The 19,812-nt window shown below is 44.9% G+C and overlaps 1 protein-coding gene across 3 annotated transcripts in view; it reads right to left on the bottom strand.

Moving 5' to 3' along the window:
• Positions 1–3,589: 3,589 nt before the first annotated feature.
• rbm33a (RNA binding motif protein 33a) overlaps positions 3,590–19,812 on the bottom strand; it is a 39,345-nt gene continuing 23,122 nt past the window's right edge. The window contains exons 8-19 of one of the 3 annotated variants that reach the window (XM_080751540.1): positions 19,565–19,788; positions 17,774–18,188; positions 15,842–15,903; positions 13,203–13,332; positions 12,379–12,746; positions 11,450–11,695; positions 10,945–11,250; positions 9,621–10,415; positions 7,614–7,808; positions 6,521–6,721; positions 4,900–4,988; positions 3,590–3,779 (exon numbers count right to left, since the gene is read on the bottom strand). In XM_080751540.1, the coding sequence (XP_080607666.1) occupies positions 3,731–3,779; positions 4,900–4,988; positions 6,521–6,721; positions 7,614–7,808; positions 9,621–10,415; positions 10,945–11,250; positions 11,450–11,695; positions 12,379–12,746; positions 13,203–13,332; positions 15,842–15,903; positions 17,774–18,188; positions 19,565–19,788 (3,080 nt within the window). In that variant the 3' untranslated portion in view covers positions 3,590–3,730. The remainder of the gene's footprint in view (positions 3,780–4,899; positions 4,989–6,520; positions 6,722–7,613; positions 7,809–9,620; positions 10,416–10,944; positions 11,251–11,449; positions 11,696–12,378; positions 12,747–13,202; positions 13,333–15,841; positions 15,904–17,773; positions 18,189–19,564; positions 19,789–19,812) is intronic. The other 2 variants (XM_080751541.1, XM_080751542.1) reach the window with 2 other exon arrangements.

Genomic DNA, 19,812 nt, shown 5'->3' with positions numbered 1-19,812 from the left:
GTTCAATATGAACCTGTTCTGGCATTACAAGACAGTAGGTCTTGTAATGATGTCACCGTGAATGGCATTGCCAAATACTCAATTCAAATCCATGGGATTTACTAAACTATAGAATTAAAGGACATTTAATCCCAAAATGTAATGCATAGCATTCCAAAGTAGAAGATAGCATTGCATATCTGAGGTACAATGACTACCATATCATTTTAGCTCAAAACACAAAGGAATAAAACAAAGAAAAAAAGAAAAGAAAAATCAGTTCCAATAAAAAAAGTCAGTTGGTAACATAAAAACAAGTTACAACTAACAATATACAAAAGCATTTACAAACATGCAACCTCTTAAACTTTACAAGTTTAGGAAGCCACCATGTAACATCCAAAAAGTGGACCCATATTTTCAGACCTTGTGTACTGTCATATTTGTAAGTGCGTCAATATCTACTAAAATCTCTAAGGTATATGATCCTATATTGTTTTTTTTAACCTTGTCTATGTGTATAAGATGCATTTAATCCATCAGTAATGAGGAATTTAAGGGGAATACCAATGAATTTAATCATTTCCATTTGCCAGGCCAATAAGTATTAATCATGAACTCCTCCAATCTGGTTTCTCGCCTGTGATGTCATCAAGATGTAACGCACGGCCTGCACCTCCATAGCTGATATAATAGGACAACAGGGGACTGAGTTAGGACTTAATGACCAAAATGATGCTTAATTTTAGTCCAGCACTATTAGTTCCAGAAAAGCTGCATTATCTTGAACTCAAACTACATACTAAAACTAATTCATAGTCAAGGAAGAACATTAATGGTGTTTCCACATTTACCTAATGCAAATGTTGTACCGAGTCATAGTTGGGTGCATGTACTCAAGGAGCATGCATGCCCTGCACATCAGTATGACATCACAGATCAATAAGCGGGTCAAATTAGTCTTGCATTTCTCACAATGGAAGACGGCCGTCAATAATGGCAAATGTTGCACAAACATCTTGAGGAACCAAATTTTACGGTAAAACCCAATGGCATTCCATCTTAAAGTTTAAAATCAAGTGGAATAATTTACTTGCGTAATCACTATATTTAGTTTGTTTCTTCTGTAAATAAGAAATTTAGAAATACTCATTTGTTGTGTCAGGCATTAGAAAATTGTTAAAATCTCATGAAATGTAAAGCGCTAAAGTACTGACAACTGGGGGCAAGGGAAGGCCAGAGATGGGAAATACAGTACTGAATACTTGAAACAAGTGAGCACATCACACAAATAACCTTAAAACCACCAGACACATGGATATCACACACAAACACACATGTTTGGGCTAGAAAAGTTAACCGGCTTCACATACCTGCAAGGTCATGGTACATTGGCCATATTTTTTATTATTATTTTTTTTCTCCCTTTAAAATGTTTTCAATATTTCTATGAACAGAAATGTGGTGCAATGTCCGTTGCTTTTGGTTCTACAATAAATTCTGCTGTCCGGACACTTATATAAAATGTTATTTTGATACATACAACACTCTGAAAGTTGAACTCAAAACATTTGGAAAAGATAAACATTCATTTAGAAGCTCTAGTCTACTTATGTACATGATCACGACTACATGGATAATGGTTGCCCCCTCGCTTGTTGATGCGCACTGTACACTATATCCTCTTTTGTCCGAAGCTGAATCAGTTTCTGTTAGTAGCACTAATTGTTCAAGAAATCTTTCAACAAAAAATGTGCACGCTGTAACACATATATAGATTTTAAAAGAAAGAAAAAAAAAACTAAAAATGTATCATCTTGGGGTGAAGTAGACTATAAAAAAACTGCAGTTGTTGATTGTAAAGATATATTATAAACTGCACGGTCAAGGAAATGCTACATATTTCCTGTGTGTATTCTTTCTAGACAGCCGTTAACAGAAATTGATTATAAAGTATTTAGGGGAGTAAAGTTACCGTCCGGGATTTGATCAATTACATATTAAGCATGCAATGCTCAGCCACAGACATGATGACCTTATGTGGAGTTGCTGATATTAACGTTAAAATGTAGTGCTGTACCGTATATAGAACCGTTGTATAAGCGAATGCAAATAACTATAACACTGCTTTCTTTGAAACAATTTAACATTACTGGCTATGACATTATCATCATCAAGAAAGAGCATGCTTTCAAAATTTAAACCATTAAGCCAATACACCCGAGTGCCAAATATTTAAGGATGCCCTTATGTCAGGCATCCCCCCAGGTAAAGTTCGCCTCCTTCACACGTGAAAAATGAACCGAACCGAAGATCTACAGGCCCATGTAACTCAGTGAAAAGGCATTCAATTGCCATCTGAAGGACGAGAAGAACATCTACATTACCTACTGTATGATTGCCAAAATAACTACCGTAGGTCAAGAGACTGTCAGAAATAGACTGTGTGAAATGTAAGACATTTCCTACTGATCTCGCCCAAAACAAAAAGCTAGGAGGTATGTTAACATTAACCAACCATTTTCTAGTTCAGGTTATAATAATACTAAAAAAGTTCAACTCTACAAAACTCACACACTCACTCCCTTCACACTACACGCAGCACAGATTAGCAATAGGGAACTATTCTGAAACCATAAGTCATACAACTAAAAGATGTAAAAAAAAAAATGTACCAACGCAAATGTATTCCAGATTTCATAATGTCTTCACAGTATGGGTTACAAGACCCAAGTAGGTTTAAAACAAGCTACAGTAATTGTCAAATGATGAAGTAAAATGAATGGGTGAAGGGCCAACTCCAACATAACATTCACCAGTTTAGCAGAGGAACTTTATTACCCAACGAACGCCGCAAGAATTCACCAATTCTCTGGTCACAGAATTTACCATTCCCAACTAGAAAAAACCTCATGCACTCTTAGACGCCCTGACAAAATGGATTTCAACCTCCTTAACGGTGTCAAACATTAAAATGGTCATGAACACAAAGTCAGGCCAGTATAATGCTTTAACAGAAGCTCTCCACTAGGCAGTGCCATTTAACAAAAAACTGGAGACTGAGCTCTACCTGAAAGCCATGTTGGATATGAAGGAGAACCCCCACCCCACCCTTGCTTTCCACGTTAGTTATGAAATACTGCCATCTACAGAAGGAAAACGACACTGCCCAGGAGGAATCCAAGAGAATAGGTTCAACTGTCTCTGCAACCAAACCAAACAGTGGGCCGCAAATCCAAAGACACATAACTACATTAGGACCAAGTCGGAAATTATAGACGACTCCCCAAAACACTCTTAATCCTCAACATTTACACATTTTGTAATAGTTAACCTGACTGCTGCGAGGAGCAACCATTATCCCATGTCTGCGGCTACTTTAGTGTCCATGCCAGGTGCACAAAGTGTTCCAACAAAAACTACAAAATAAAGCCACTTGTCCAGTTATCGTTCTTCTATCCAGTGCCATTTTAACACCACCGGACACTGCTTCAACCAAGGTCAACCACAGGCCAAGTGTGCAGCCATTTATGCTGCTTTCCACTGTTCGGAAGTCAGTAAATGATGAATGAAGATCGGAGCTTGTGCTGGGGGGCGGTGGGGGGGGGGGCTTGAGCTAGAGAGCCTTCAGTGAGCCCTGAAGGACCCGAGAGCTGGTCCAAACGTCCTTCTTTGGCTGCTGCGCACGAGCCTCACACGTCGGGAGACAGCCACCTCCTATCAGAGATCTCACTCTGCTCTACTGCACTCCTCATCCATCAATCAGTGACACGTCGATGTGGGATAAATCAATCATGTGCCTGTGTAATAACAGTAACAAGGATAATTAACTGTGTAATAACAGTAACAAGGATAATTAACTGTGTAATAACAGTAACAAGGATAATTAACAGCGCTGTTTTTAGTCCCACACTGGGCTGTTAACCCATTTAGGCCTAGGATTATTGACTGCTTTAACTATTGAAAAATAGCAGATATACAAGCTCACAGCGCGGCACCGAGTGCAGCGCTGCGAGCTTGTAGATCTGCTATTTTTGAAAAATCATGATTTTTCTTTGCAAGTCTTTGAATATATCTATTTAAAAGCAAACATTTGTAACTCAAATATTTGCTTCTGGGGGGTCCCTGGAACAACATATTTTGAGATGGGGGTCCGTGGCTAAATACCTGTAATTTCGGGGGTCCTTGACATCAAAAAGCTTGAGAACCACTGATTTAGAGGAAGGATTTAGAAGTCGGGTCAAATATCGGGTCAAAGATATTCAAAGACTTGCACACATTTTCACGATTTTTCAAAAATAGCAGATATACAAGCTCGCAGCGCGGCACTCGGTGCGGAATCGGGAGGATCCGTATCCAACGTTGAGGAACCGGAAATCGGTTCCATCACATTTGGAACCCTTTCCGGAGCCGGTTTTATCACACTGTCAGTGGTTTTCAAACTTTTTAGATGTCAAGGACCAACATAACTCAGAGTACAAATGGAACCAAATGGACCCATAAGGGCTATGGGTCCCAAATAACCCAGAGGGTCTCTGGACCTCACTTTGAGAACCACTACAATAATATGTATGCAATACTGTATGTAGGATTGCATTTGTGTTTATCAACAAATTATAACCCACAATTATATAGATTTTATTTTATAGGATTCGTTAAGGTATCATTATAATCCAAAAGGATCCCAACCCTAAATACAATGGAAATAAAGAATGATGTTTTTGCTGTCATGATCGAGCATCACGACTACAGAACGAGAGGTAGCCAAGCTGCTATCAGACTCTCCTGATCATGTCAGCAATATCTGTCCATGTTGTGCTTTCAGGTGTGTATTATTCTGGTTACACTACCACCGTCTTGTAACGTGATAATATCGTCATTTAGCCAAACCGAGATGCACAAACATGGTGAAACAGTTACCTGTGGAAGCTCATCTGGAAGCTGGAGGCATGCTGGGCACTGGAGAATTTAGCAATGGCTTTCCTCTGCTGGGGCAGCATTTTGAACATCTAAAAATGTGGGGAGGAGAGGTCAGACAGAGCCATTATTTGACACTCAAATGAAAAGGTCTGGCATCCGCCACAAGAGGGAGTGGGGGTGGTGAACCGAAAGAGGCTGCAATATTAAAAGAATCACACAGGGGGTGCTACATGATCACAGTAGAGGAATGTGCTATGATGAACTGCAAGTGTGTTAAGACAGACCTCTTGCCTTTCCAAAAAGCTACCCTCCCTCCTGTGGATAGGTACAGTTTATGTTGTCGCTGTCTGGTGGAAACCAAAACCGTTACTTTTCAGGAAATGCAAATAAAATAAAATAATTGCGTTCCAATGGAAACTCCATCCAGGAGTGTCGCACCAAATTCTGGGCCCTGGGTACAAGGATTGATTCACTGCGGCCCCCCCCATGAATATTCTTCATAGCGGGAGGGGGTTTAACCCATTTAGACTGGGAACGCATTATTACACGTTATTTTGTGCTTTAACTATTGAAAAATAGCAGATATACAAGCTCACATATTTTTGAAGAATCGTGAAAAGTTGTGCAAGTCTTTCAATATTTCAAATCCTTCCACGTCATTGGTGCTCAAACCTTTTTCATGTGAAGGACCCCCAAATGATATGTATTTGGCCACGGACACCCATCTCAAAACATTTTGTTCCAGAAGCAACATTTTAGTTACAAATGTTCACTTAAAAAATACATATACAGTATTCATATATACATTTACATATACATTTTCACGACTTTTCAAAAATAGCAGATCTACAAGCTTTTGTAGATTTTTCCAATAGTTAAAGCACAAAATAATTAAGGCCCCTACACCTTGGGCCCTAGTAACTCAGTCCCACTTCCCCCCCACCTTGTGACGCCCCTGGATCCATTGTAGTCAATTAGTCACCAGTACTTAAAGACATTACTGAAATCACTAGTCACAATTCCTGCAGAAACACGGTTTGTGTTCTTGAGGGAAACATCCTTGGATCAATGTTTGAGGCAGTAAATTAACCTTTATTAGAATAGCTTGTGACAATGCATCGCACATTATTTGAAGACTGAATAATTGCCAAGTAGGGACAGGAAGATCTTCTCTCTTATCATGGTATGTTCACCATGATAAGAAAACCTAAACAATTCTGTAATATCTGGGGGTCAGGTTCACAGATTATATGGATATATTACATCTTACTAGTGTATGAGCCATAAGTTAACATGATTGCTACTAATCTGTTATGTCTGATCCTAACTTGTGCAAAAGAAAAGCTTACGGATCCTTTCATTATCTGCATAAGTATGTAAGTATTTACCAAACGTTTCATTATTTTAAACGTTTCCCATCTCACATTTACATATTCAAGGCCATTCAAGTGAGGTAAGGTTCACAGTTTTGTTTTTAGGTGGGGTCGTTTTGATTTTGTGTGCGCGCATGTTGGGGGTCGATATTGCTTTCGGTTATTTGTTCATATATGGAAAAACATGTCAAATTACAATAAAATGTATGTAAAAAGTTAAATGTGTGAAAACTCTATGGAGCGCTTACCTGTACGGGGCCAATGGAGTTGAGAAGGTTCTTCAGCTGCGTGTCGGTGGTGGATGAGGAGAGGCCCTCTATGGACACCGTACAGGGCTGGCTCTCCGGGACCCTCTGGGTCTGTCTGGTGGGCATCGGGCGTCCTCTGCCCATCTGAGCGGCTCCCGGCCCCACGCCTCCTCTACCTCGGCCCCGGCTCGGAACCACCACCTGTGTGCAAAACCCAAGCCAAGAAGCCAACAGCGGTGAGCAGAGAAAAAAAAGGGAATGGAGTAGAAAAGTGGGAAGGGAGGGGTGGTGGATTTCGGGAAAGATGGATTAAATCCCGTTGTTTATGCAGGAAAAATTGAGATGATAATCCCGCGTTAACGCAGCCGTGTGGAGAAGACGCATGTGACGCTTCTACAAGGCTCTACTGTTTACCAGCACAAATGAGAATTTAAATAGAAATGTTCACGCGGGCTTATTCAGACACCTCCGGGGTTCACTTGATTGACTTATCATATTCCTACATACAGCGTTGCCGCCTCTGACGCTAGCCGCATGAGCGGAGTGACTGAGAGGTGTGTTTCTGGAGCCGCAGAGGAGGAGGACGGGGAGGGAGGGAGATACCCTAAGAGGAGAAGAGGCAGAGAGAGGAGAGAGATATAGAAATAGAGAAGTGTGTGTGTGTGGGGTGTAAGGGCAGAATGTATATGAGAGAGAGAGAGAGCGAGCACGTTCTGGTGGCTGCCTCTCCCCGTCAGTGTCAGGCGGTGTGGCGGGGGTCTGACAGCAGCCTGCTGGTGACAGGAGTGCAGAGAGACCAGGGGAGCCCGGGGTTGTAGCGCCCCGTGTTCCTTAGCACTCCCAGCTTGTCAATACTACGGCACCTGGCACACTGTCCTGTCTTATTACCGCCACCACTGGATTGGGATGTCTGGGGGAGGGGGTGGGAGTGGGGGGGAGCATTTCAATCTCTCAGTCTCTCAATTTAAAACTGCCTTTACTGCTTGCGGGGTGCCGGACAGGGGCAGGTTTCGCAGGTGACCGGCGTAAAGGAGAGGGTTTTGCCCCCGCCGCCGGCCCCAAGTCGCTGACTGTCTGTCTCTGTGTGACGTACTCTGTTGTGTTGAGGGTTGCCGCCCGGGGCGCCTCGACCGACTGTGCTGCCTCGGCCGGCTTGGGCTGCCAAGGCCACGCCTTGGTGCTGCTGCGGCTGTGCTGGCATGGTGACCTTCCTCTGTGGTCCTGGGGAGAGCTGAGGTATCGCCCGGAGGCCCTGCTGTTGTAGCTGCTGCGCCGGACCGCTGCCGTCCTGCAACGATAACAAAAGACGAGACTCGGTTTAAGCGTCTCAATCATCAATCCAACCTGCGTCTCGTAATGTCAACCGGTCATATTCACAACCGCCATTTAGCTAAAAGTGCCATATTTTATTTACAATGCAGAAGGCGATACAGGAGAGGCCATATTCACGGTGGCACTCGAGTGTTTGAGTCAGATCCCTATCAGAGTGTCTGCGACTGTCCACAGAAAAGATGGGGGGAAAAGAATGAGGGATCATCTCAACAAGGTGATGGTCTCATTATCAAATAAAGTCACAGACTGGGCTGTGTTGACACACACAGGGAGGAATTGAAGGTCGTCTCTCCTCCTCCTCCTGACAATGTGGAGAGATGTGACAGATCAATACGGGAGGGGGGGGGGGGGGGGGGGACATATCTCTGACCTGTCCCCAGTCGGGAGTAAATGGATTAATCCCTTCTATAGAAATCACAGCTCCTGATTGCACCCATCAAATGCTAAGCTGCATTACACTGGAACAGAGGCTTGATGCCTTGTACCCCCTCCTCACACCCCCCCGTCCGTTCCCCCCATAGCTCCCTTCTCCAACCGCACCAGCTTTTTGAGCCTTGCGTTGCTTTGTATTACCCACCTTATCTGTGTGCCTAAGCTATACAAATCCAAATCCCTCAAAAGTGGCAACTTTCTTAACACAGGTATTATGGTGGCATCCGCCATCCAAACCCTGTTAGAAAAGATTAATTACTTGGATCTTTGATTCATGTGCCTTTGTTCAGGCTTGCACTTGAGAGACAGGCTGATGGAGTGAGAGAGAGATGGGCGGTGGAGGGACATACAGACAAGAGATAGAGGGAGAGAGACGGAAAAGTAAAGAGAGGAGATAACATTGTCAGGCTGCCGTCAATGACAGCAGAACAATGCGTACGAGGGAGCATCTGGAGAATCTACGGGCCTTAGCTCTCTTTCTCTCTCTCTCCATATCCATCTCACTCTCTCCACCTCCAATCCCAGCCCCACCCCCACATCCACCCCCTCCTCCCCTCTGAGATGCAGCACATCAGATAGCTCGGCACAGGTTTCCATTAATGCACCCAGACACTCAGTTATCTTCATCTGCAGTGAGCATGCGATTCTGGCTCTGCCGCTTGATCCTCTGGGATGGAGACGGAAAAGCGGCTTAATTCCAAAATACTATCACATCTCACCGCGACGTGCCTCATCAATGACAAGTATGAATGTTTTACATGCACGCCTTTTGTAGGGGATTTTTCCACTGGAGATTAATGTGTAATTAAGGCCACAGTGGTGACTAATCAACCAACGGCAAGAGCGCGAGCACAATTGCAGATGGAATCTGTGTTGCCGCGATTGCCGTTTCACTTCGATTGTCTTTAAGAGGGTACCGTGTTGCCCTTAAAGGTAAAAAAAAAAAAGGACGTCAACCTTTAAGAGCAGTGATGAAACGTCCCCAATGCTACAGATAAATGTCATGTGGCTCACTTTAATGACTGCTGCCTTTCTGGGTTGGATAGCTAAGATGTGTGTTAAGGTATCTCGGTTTGTGGTACATTTTATGGATCAATTTTGACCAAAATGACACAGACATCACAACATGTCATTCCCATAGGTTAGAACTCTTTTTGATAACAAAAGTGGCCCCAGGAAGGGCAATCATTGGCATTTAAAACTTAAAGGAGAAAAAAGTAACGCTATAGGGGTTGGTTTATACATATTACGACTAAAATACAGAATCGTTTTGAGAGGGAAAACGAAACAAAAGCAATGAATACATGACATTTTGAAATCATGAGAAGAAGCTCACCGATCCTGAAAGTTTGACCACCCTGACTTTTTGTGGTGGGACCTGCGGGCAGTCAGCAGCACTCTTGGACCGCTGCATCACTGTTCTTTTTACCCCAGGCTTGAGGGCCAGCGCTTGGGCCTGGGCGGCGCCAGGGACTCCCTGGATGGGCATGATCCTTTGAGCAGCCTGGGGCTGTTGGATCTGACCGCCAGGCCTGTTTAAGTTCTGTGGAGCAATGCTCCGTCTCTGCTGCTGCTGCTGCTGCTGCTGCTGCACAAATGCCTGGTTGGGACCAGGCCTAGGGATTTGTTGCTGCTGCAGGCCTCCCCTTCCCATCTGCAGCCGTGTCTTGACGTTGGGACGAGCGGGGGAAGCAGCCTGAGGCGTGCCGTTGGGGGCGAAGGTGTTGCCCGCGTATATTTGCGATTGTTGGGGTCTAGGGGGGAACTGTGTCTGCGGTTGCGGTTGGTGCTGTGGTGGCTGTTGATGTTGTGGTTGATGTCGGGCCTGCGGTGGCGGCTGTTGATTTTGCTGCTGCTGCTGCTGCTGATGTAGTAGTAGTTGTTGTTGTTGTTGTTGTTGGTGTTGTTGTTGCTGCTGCTGCTGATGTAGCAGAGGTTGGTTCTGGGATGAAGTCGGGCCTTGGCTCTGGGGGCCGGCCTGGGCGTTGAGTCTCTCCAGGAGCTCCTTCTTCCTGAGGCCCGCCTGCATCTGCCTCCTCATCTCCTTCTTCCTCAGGATCTCCTGCCTCAGCCGCTTCTGCTCCTCGATCTTCATGCGGTACTGCCGCGTCTCCTCATCTTCATCAGGGTCCTGTCGCATAGAAACACAAATGGAAAAGCATCACAGCGCGTCCCCCTCTGCCCTGGGACAACCACAGCAATTGGCATGACACTCACAGTCGTAATGAGAGTCGAAACCCCAGAGAAATATCTGATGGTATTGATCTTGGTTTTTTTTCTCCTTCCAATGGACTTGAACACTGTCTTTAATAACCTTATGATTAGGCCATTAATAAAACGGGAGACCTCTTCAGCACACTAATGAGCTTGGCTGAGCTCACTAATTCAATGTTAAATTCAGAGTGAATTAATTTAACAAGGAAGACTTGTGGGGGTGGGTGGGAGCAACATTCAGTAAATCTCATAGTCTCATCTACATTTCAATTCTAATTTCACAGAGAATCACTGTATAAAATAAAATATAAACACAATCAAAATAATATAAAAAAATATAAAATGCTCACTAACAGTTATCTAAGATATCTGTAATGAAAAAACATCAACACCTCCCCCCCCCACCCACCCCCCTTTATCTTGCCGGCCCCGACTGAAAATCTGACCTGTGGCTTCGGCTTGGACTGAGCACTTGGGATTTCCTTCCGAACCACTGTCCTGCCCGCCAATCCTGGCTGTGGTGTCGTCTTGGCAGCAGCTTGGCCCCTTCCTCTGCCACCGCCAGGCATCGACGGTGCATTCTGCCCGGGTCGCACCCCTTGTGTTGCCTTGGCAACCGGCCTGAAATTGGGGGCGGAGGTGGGCCGGGCATTGTTCATGTTTGTATTGTCGGGTGCAACGGGGAGCTCTCTGAGGTTGCTGTTGCGCTGGGGAAGGATCTGTATTTGTTGCTTGGAGGCAGGAGGGTTCTGCTGGAAAAAAAATATATATGCCTTTATCTGTATATCTGTAATAGCACAATGTTTCTTGGGCGTAATTTTGGCTCGAGAAATGACGCAAAGAGAGATTTATGCGCTTAAGTCAGAAGAGACCGGAGTGAAAGTCAGGCACCGATTTCAGACGCACATTGCAAAACCATTAAGCAGAAAATGGTTCATGTTAATTTCTCACCATCCTTGGTCTGATGGGAGCATTGCGCTGCTGGTTGTTCTGGGGACGGGGGGTCATTTGCCTGGGGTTGCCGTGCAGCTGCTGTTGATGGAAGGGGTTCTGGCTGTGGTGCATCATGGGCCGCTGCTCACTGGGGTTTAGCTGGTGCTGGTGGGGTAAGTCCTGCCTATGATGTTGTTGCTGTTGGTGCATGGACGGATGTTCATGATGTTGAAGCTGGGAGTGAGGAGGGCCCTGCAATAAGCCCTTCAAATGACGTAATAAAATAAAATAAGTGAAAGTAAGAAAAACTGCCAAATGAGCCTAAGTCAATGCTGAATCCCCTGAAATGTTTAGGTATATCCCGGTTTCCTACCACAATAAGAGCCACTCTTAATATTCTTCCAAGTGTATATACTCTGCATATAATTAACCTCCAATGGGTGTCCTCATATAGCCGCATAGTATTCTAACAGTGACTCAGTCACTAGAGGGCGCTGTTGTCTATGTGTCTCCACACCAGCCTCAAAAGGGGGACTCAAATAAACATGAGTCTTTCTCAACGCTTCACTAACAGCGAATATAAAACTAGTTTGGTTTATTTATGTGTTCATTACTCTATTCTCCACCATTTTAATAATCTAGCTCAAACCCAGTGAAATTCATGAATTCACAATAGAAAAAGGATGCATATTGTTTGCTGTGTGCAATAATTGTAAGAGGCAGCATTGGGAGGATGGCATTGAAAATATCACAGTAAGCGGATATAAATTAACATATGCTTGCTGGCGCATTCATGTTCAATTAGCGGAGGGACAGACAAATAAATAAACAGCATGCCGTTTGTGCGTAAACAACATGCCACAAACCTTCAGAAATAACTTGCATGCAAAAGAAGCACAAGACGCGCACAAGACACGTAACACCCATTGTTTGTAAAAATCACTTACTCTCAGTCGTACCTGCATCCCGAACGGGAGCTGTGGAGGGGGGAAAGGGTTCCCTTGCTGTTGGTTGAAGGGCTGGCGCGGCTGGCCCATGAAGGGCCTGGGCTGGCTGGGGGGCCCGCCGTGCTGATTCATGCCCGTCATCCCCTGGTGGCCCTGGGGAGGGAGGTTGGGCCTCGGCGGCTCTCGCTGCTGGAACATGCCGAGCAGGCCCTGGCCAGGCTGGTTGAAGGACTGTCCCGGCTGGCCGAAGCCCATGTGGCCCTGGCCTGGCAGCTGCTGCTGCTGCAGGTTGTTGCCGCTGTTCATCAGAGGGGCAGGGCCCTGGTGGTCAAACATGTGCTGCTGCTGCTGCCCCGGAAAGCTCCTCTCTGGAGGAGAGCCGGGAGGGGAGAGTGAACGACGACGACAAACAACACAACAACAAAGACGTCAAATTACTCTCACACTTTTGAACAGTCGCTGTGAGCATGTCAGCGGCTGCCTCTTGGAGGCCTACATCTCTATCAGCGGGAGTCAAGTAAACAACCGTTTGGGTTGTACTTGAGTCTATAGCGAATGGGAATGTATGTCGAATGTGGCCTTCGGAGTGCTCATTCACATGTATGTATGTGCACATGCATATAAACATGAGTGTTGCTAATAGAGCGGCACCAGAACGCTGGTAGCATACCCTGTAGGTATAACTGCCAGAGGTGATGCCCAGTAGGGTTAAATATGCTAAGAGGGAGCTTTTTAACTGCTTTCAGGGCTGGGTATGGGGGCCTACCTGTGGTGTGTGCGTGCGTGCGAGCGACAGATACAGCAGGGCTGGGTGTGAGACTCACCACCAATGAAGAAGGGCTCTCTTTCCTGGGGGCCTGGGGGCTGCTGGCCCCTGAAGGGTTCCATGTGATGAGGGGGCCGCTGGGGCTGGCCAAAATTATCAGGCACGTGCTGCTGGAAGTCTCCAGGTCCCTGGAAACACACACACACACACAACTCATGAATTATAGGCCATGCTGGGAATGCCATAATCACAAACAAATTAAACTAATGAAAAATGGGGATTTGGACTTGAGCATTGCATTGGACGGGGAGAGCTTGTAATTGAATGGCTAGGGTCATTAAAATGATGCCGAATCTTCACAAGTAAACATCAATATGCGTGCCAATATTTGAGAAACCCTTGAGCATGAATTTGTGAGTAATACAAAATTGATGCTAGGTGGAGCTTTGTTCGTATGGAATTCTAAATGCCTTGGCATCTAACAAGGAAACTAGGCTTTTTATACATTCAGACGTTATCAGTCCTTCACTCCTTTGTTTCAAACATTTTGCATGTTCAAGAGCTTTCCAAGCAATGCACGCACGCCGCTTTTTCTGTCTACTTTAAAAAAAAAACGCATAACAACCCTTTAATCCCTCCTTGGAATTAGAATCTGCCTTATAACGGTCTCTTTTATTCTCTTAAACATCCGTCTGTGTTGAAAAATTAACCTGCTATTCAACACGTGGTACTTCCACAGATGGGGCTGCATACCTCCTCTGAGCCCATTGTAAATTACTTAAGATCCTATCAAGGCTTAATCCTTCTTTATTCCACCGCTGCCTGGCGGTATTTAGAGGGAGATGTGTTTGAATGCTAGAGGGGCACAAAGTCTCAAAAGTTGCTTAATAGAAAGTTAATCAAAGGGGCTTTACACTGCGAAGGGGATCACACTGTTATTGTGGGCACTATCGCACGTATCTGCAAAGGTCATGCAGACAGGTTTGTGCAACGAGGGCTCTGGTGTCCACATTAATACCTCTGAAATAACACGGCTCATCCTCTGGTCGTTAATCCTTGATAAACAGACTGAGGGGTGTTCAATATGTAACTGATGCTGCCTGTGATAGCTCTCAGCAAAGGGGAACGGTGGCCAAAGACAAATGTCATATAATGAATGCAGGGGCCAAATGTCAAACTATTCAATGGAGGATATAATTTGGGGATTGAAAAGTGCCATTTTGTTTAAGAGTCTTGCGAGGGACTATTTGCAGTTCATTGTTTGCTGAGCCGTATGCACAGATGGTAACTTTTCTCAACGGTGAAATAAGGACTAAGGAGAAGAATAGGAAATAATCAATATTGTATTTCAAGAAGGTATTGAAATGTGTGTTGTCTTTATAAAGCCATTTTGTGTCTAGACTGAATATCACTAACAGAAGATTAATTATATATTCTCAACTTCGACTGGCTTCAAGATTAATATTTCAGTGCCATTCTAAACCAGCAAAAATGTTTAATGCGGTCATACTAGGGGCTATGACCCCCATTTTGCTCTTCTATTTCAACAATTAAATTTGATGGGATGATAATGTATGATAATCGTGAGTAATCTGGTACTCCGGGGGTAAATGGAATGTTGCCGGGTGGTATGTCACCAGAATTTCAAATTGTGACCTTGGTAACGGCCATCTAAACGCGATTGGCAGCAGGGGAATCCAACACTATGCTGCACATCATCAGCCCAGTTGTTGCCCTCCAAACCCCTCTTCACACCCTCCGTTAAAGGGGGGAGGGGGGGCAGCTCTCTGTAACTGTGCTATCAACATCCACAATCACTGGCTTCTGAGCACTGGGTGAAGCAATAAATTTGCAATTTCTTTTCTCATTTTAAACACAGACACTAACATCAGAGCCTGGCTCTTTTGTCGACAGAGTTTGTAAATCCACCCAAATCACAATTGGATGCAGCTATTTTCCAATAGCTGATTTGCATAAATCCATATAAAATGCCCCTTCCAGGAAAATGTCAGTCAGCACCAGCGCCACCTGATGCCTGGGTATCATTAGCTGGAAGGACAGAGTAACTTAAGGCCCTTTGGCTGGCTGGCAAGCCCGTTTCCCCCGATGCAGTAATCACTTCAGAGGGATTCCCATCATCTCTTGCATGGTTTCTTTGTTGCTGAAATAAAGAACCTCCTCTTTACAGGCAAGCTGGTGAGTTAAAATCCTCTTTTCTTTGACGTGAAATTTGGCCTTCAGAATGTGTAGTACAAAAAAAAGGCAAGATGCCCCCACATCGATCCACCAACCACTGCCATATTTTATTCATTCAAAACAGAGTCCCAAATATCAGCTTTGAGGCACAAACTAAAATTCGTGGAATGTGACATTTTGCTGGCCGGCATATCTTGGTTTCGGGATTCCATTATGTCTGAGCACCACCAGCCCATCCATGAAGAGTTGCTAAGTAAGCCCTGCCACTACAACCCCCGACCTCCAAAAGTCCACCCGCCTGTAACGTCCCTATCAAGCATTTCCAGTTGTGCAGATAGACTCATATCGGTGTTTACAGATTTGCTCTAGCAGTATTTTGGCCAGGGCGGGAGCGGTCTAATTGGCGTAATGATATTGCCCTCACAAAAGAGACACGCTAACCATGTGATGGAGTAAAGGGGGGGGTGGGGTGGGGAGGAGAGTGGAGCAGCTGCTACTCACAGGGAACCTCTGAGGACCCTCAGCAGGTCTGGGCTGGCTCTGAGCAGGAGGCATCAAGGGCACTGCAATGAGAGAGAGAACGAGATGGGTGGAGGGGTAGAAAAGGAGGAGGGGGAGCGAGATTAAAATGAGGGGCAGGTGAGAGAGAGAGAGAGAGAGAGAGAGAGAGAGAGAGAGAGAGAGAGAGAGAAGGGGAAGCGAGATTAAAAGGAGGGGTAGGAGGAAGATCGAGAGGGGGAGAGAGGCGATAGATGAAAAGAAGGAGGGAGTCCATTAGACAACTGTGTGTTAAAGGCACTTACACAGGCATGAATAATCATGGTTGGCCACATCCTTATACAACGGTTACATAGGTCAGGAGATACAAAGGGAATATTAGAAGTAAAGTAGGGATGGGCACTTGGGCACTTTTTGGTAAACGTGTGTGCACTTGGCGTGTTATTGTTTAAATGCGGTAAATCGTGGCGTGGAGGCATATTCATAGGAGTTAACATTGCAGCAGCGCACATCTTGAGTCCTGGACACAACTGTATCATATATTATGCGGTGATGTTGTTAGCTACGCATTCCGCGACTAAGACGCATATTATTTCAAAGGCCAAAGGGTTGCATTAAATCCACTCTCGATGCGTCCAGGGGACAGTGACACACACTATTTTTACCTTGATAAAATAAAAGATCTACCAGAGAAGAATCACCATGTTGTTTTACCGTCTGTGCATCCAAGGTCTGAGGTTCTGAACTGATCAAGGTGCCATTCGCTAAGTGTGTACAATGATTACTTTGGAAAACACCCGTGGTAGCAACTTAATATTTATAAGTTATTTAAAACATTTTGTTTAATTAGTCCTAAATGGATAGCCATGTAATGTCGTGTACATGGTGAACAATGTACCCGCTGCATCCCTAATTAGAAGTCATCACATTGGAAGAAGTGGAAAAGTGGAGAAGTGAAAATGGTACATAATCATGTTTTGACACCAAAAAGAGGATAATCTCATGCAACATTTGGCACAATCCATTTCTACAGACAACATGTAACTGAAATAAAATTTCAGTCGCGCTGCTCCGCAGCTTGCAATTTTATTTATTTATTTTGTACCCATCATAGCCAGGCAAGCATTTGATCATAACTAAAGGACATCCCTGATCTTTGAGTACAAGTCTTTTCTAAAGCACAAGAAATGAATCACCCACTCCCTACAGAGCACCGTAACACACAAGACACACACAACTAACAGAATTCCAATCGTAAACTGGACAGACAGACAGGCCAGATAAAACCATCTCAGGGAATGAAATGGTGATGCTGCCAGGGTGAAAAAAGGAGGATAAACCCATTACTGGCTGGGAGACGTATTCATGTGTCATTCAACCAAACAAGAAAATGACATTCTAATCCAGACACCTTTCAGAGCATAGCGAGGATAAGTGCCAACCGGCAATGGCATCATGTACCTCTATGGAGCAACACATCGTCCCGATCGTTAAGACCCAAAAATAATTTACCGCTGCTACTACATACTTGGAATCGGTTCCATCACATTTTAGAACCGTTTCCGGAACTGGTTTTATCACACTGTCAGAGCTGATATGTAGACTTCATGTCTGCTAGACAAAATTACAATCCAGTGGTTCTCAAACTTTTTTTTTACTTCAAGGACCACCATAACTCAGAGTACAAAAGGAACCAAATGGACCAATTTGGTTCCACTAGTACACTCAAGAGTTACAGACCTGTAAGGGTCTATTTGGAACCTCCTATAGGAATTGTTAAATGGAACCGTTAAGGAATCGGACTGTTAAGAGGGAATCGTTACGGAACCAAAATCGTTAAAATCTAAAAAAAAGGATCCTAACCCAACACACAAGCACCCCCACCAATAGAAAAAAAAATCGAACTACAATTTATGACGCCCGTTTTGAATCTACCTTGCTGCTGCGCCGGGCTGGACGAGGGCGTGGGGCCTCTGAAGTGGGGGTTGATGTGGATGTTCTTGGACTGCGGAGGCTGCGGGGGCTGAGGAGGGGGGTGATGTTGTTGTTGTTGCTGGCCGAAGTTAGGCGGCGGAGAGTTCATGATGCGCGGTGGGGGCTGCTGCTGCTGCTGCTCCATCTGGGGCCGGGGCGGTGGCGGAGGCGAGCGGTGGGCCAGGTGCGGGGGAGGCATGAGGGGCTGCAGGGGCTGCTGAGCCAGCGGACCGCCGTGCTCCTGGAAGGGCGGCGGCCCCCGGGGGCCCGATGGCTGGTGATGGTGCTGCTGCTGGTGGTGCAGCTGGTGGTGATGGTGCTGCTGCTGTTGGTGGTGGTGTGGAGGAAGGAGATGACGAGGAAGAGGCATTCTGGGCTAATGGAGCGGAGAGTCAAAAACAGAATGGTCACAATTTCTCAATGTGATCTGCTTTCACACTACGAACGTGGATGCTTTAGGCAGATGCTAACCCTAACAATATATGAATGAAGGCACAGAATTCTCTTAATTAAGGGTTTTCTATCCATGTCACTTGATAGTATTCCTTCAAGTTCTGGATGACCTTCGAGATGATCACAATTGCCCCATTTCATTATTTCTACTTGCTGCAGCCTGCAATAAGCAATTAAATGGACCCAATGAGAATAAGAGACAGATCATCGGCGCTACCGTTTCTTCCATCAGCAGTCTTGGTCTCTAGCCTCGCTAAATTGACAGATACATTAATGCGCAAATTCCTCAACGTGTAGATTCTTTAACGCAATGATCCACAAGTCCTGCAATATTAAACAACCGCAGCCCCATTCGCAAATCACATGTCTTTCCAGTGTTTCATCGGAAAGCAATTTATGTAGGTTACACGTTTAAAAGTGACTTTGTCTTCCCCAGATAGCGATGCTTTCAAAAGGCCTTGCACGAACTGACGAGCAATGTAAATGAAAGGATTATATGCTAGGAGAGAGATCTAATAACACAAGCCCACAAGAAACTAAATCCTGGGCGAAGAGCAAATTTAATTTGGTATAATGCAGCCTAAATGGAATACAGCCAAATGATTTGCTATAATCCATATATCAACAGTGATAAGGAGGTAAAGAGTGTTTTTTAAACTGACTTTTTTCCCTGTGAGCAAATAGCCATAGGTCTTGGATAGCGAGCCGAGAATCATAGTGAGCAAATACCTTGTTGTATTTTTGATGCTTGACAGAAGAGTATGAAGTAAACCCAGAGGAGAACCATTTCAAATCATCTTACCCACTGAAGCCTGTGCGCTCACACCAGCTAATCTTTAAGAGCAGTGGGTTAAGATGCATTACACCATGTAGCAAAACAATAGATTATCCCCTGTTCAAAGGGATTTCCAATTTATGTCCACGGCAATCTGCCTTGGACAAAGTTTATTTCTTTTATACGATAGTTAGATCCAAATAATAAGCAACCCACTGTAAAGAAAAAATATCACACAGGAGAGGCCAGTACAAGATATAGAGCAGTTGTGCTCAAACCTTTTCATGTCAAGGACATTTAAAAGCTCATTGTGAGCTTGTAGATTGGCTATTTAAAAATAGCCGATCTATATACCGTAGGATTTAAGTGGTTAGTAATACATTTAACCAGGGACACCCTGGGACCCCCTAAAGGACCCCCAACCCCAAACCCCACTTTGTGAACCACTGATATAGAGGACAGGGGCTATGGAGCAGTACAATGTAGACATAAACCCACTGCACGGACATAAGTGGGCGATTTACCTGCATGCCCATGTGTCCCATCAGTGGAAACCTTTGGTTATTCATTCTTCCTCTCCCACCTCGGTCGCTCCTGAAGTCCATCATTCCGAACCCTGGGAAGCCTCCTCGGCCGCCTCTACCTCGCCCGAATCCTCCTCTCCCCCGGCCTCCGAAGCGGTCCTGTTTCCTCTGCCTCTCCTGTTCTTCAAATTGCATCAGGTCGGCCTTGGCCTGCTCTGAGAGCTCTGTCAACGAGAGAGAGAACAGGA

This window comes from Nannobrachium achirus (assembly GCF_963921795.1).
Source record: "Nannobrachium achirus genome assembly, chromosome: 21".
Lineage (NCBI taxonomy): Eukaryota > Metazoa > Chordata > Actinopteri > Myctophiformes > Myctophidae > Nannobrachium > Nannobrachium achirus.
The sequence above is the reverse complement of the archived record's forward strand: the minus strand, read 5'-3'. Positions and strand labels throughout refer to the sequence as shown.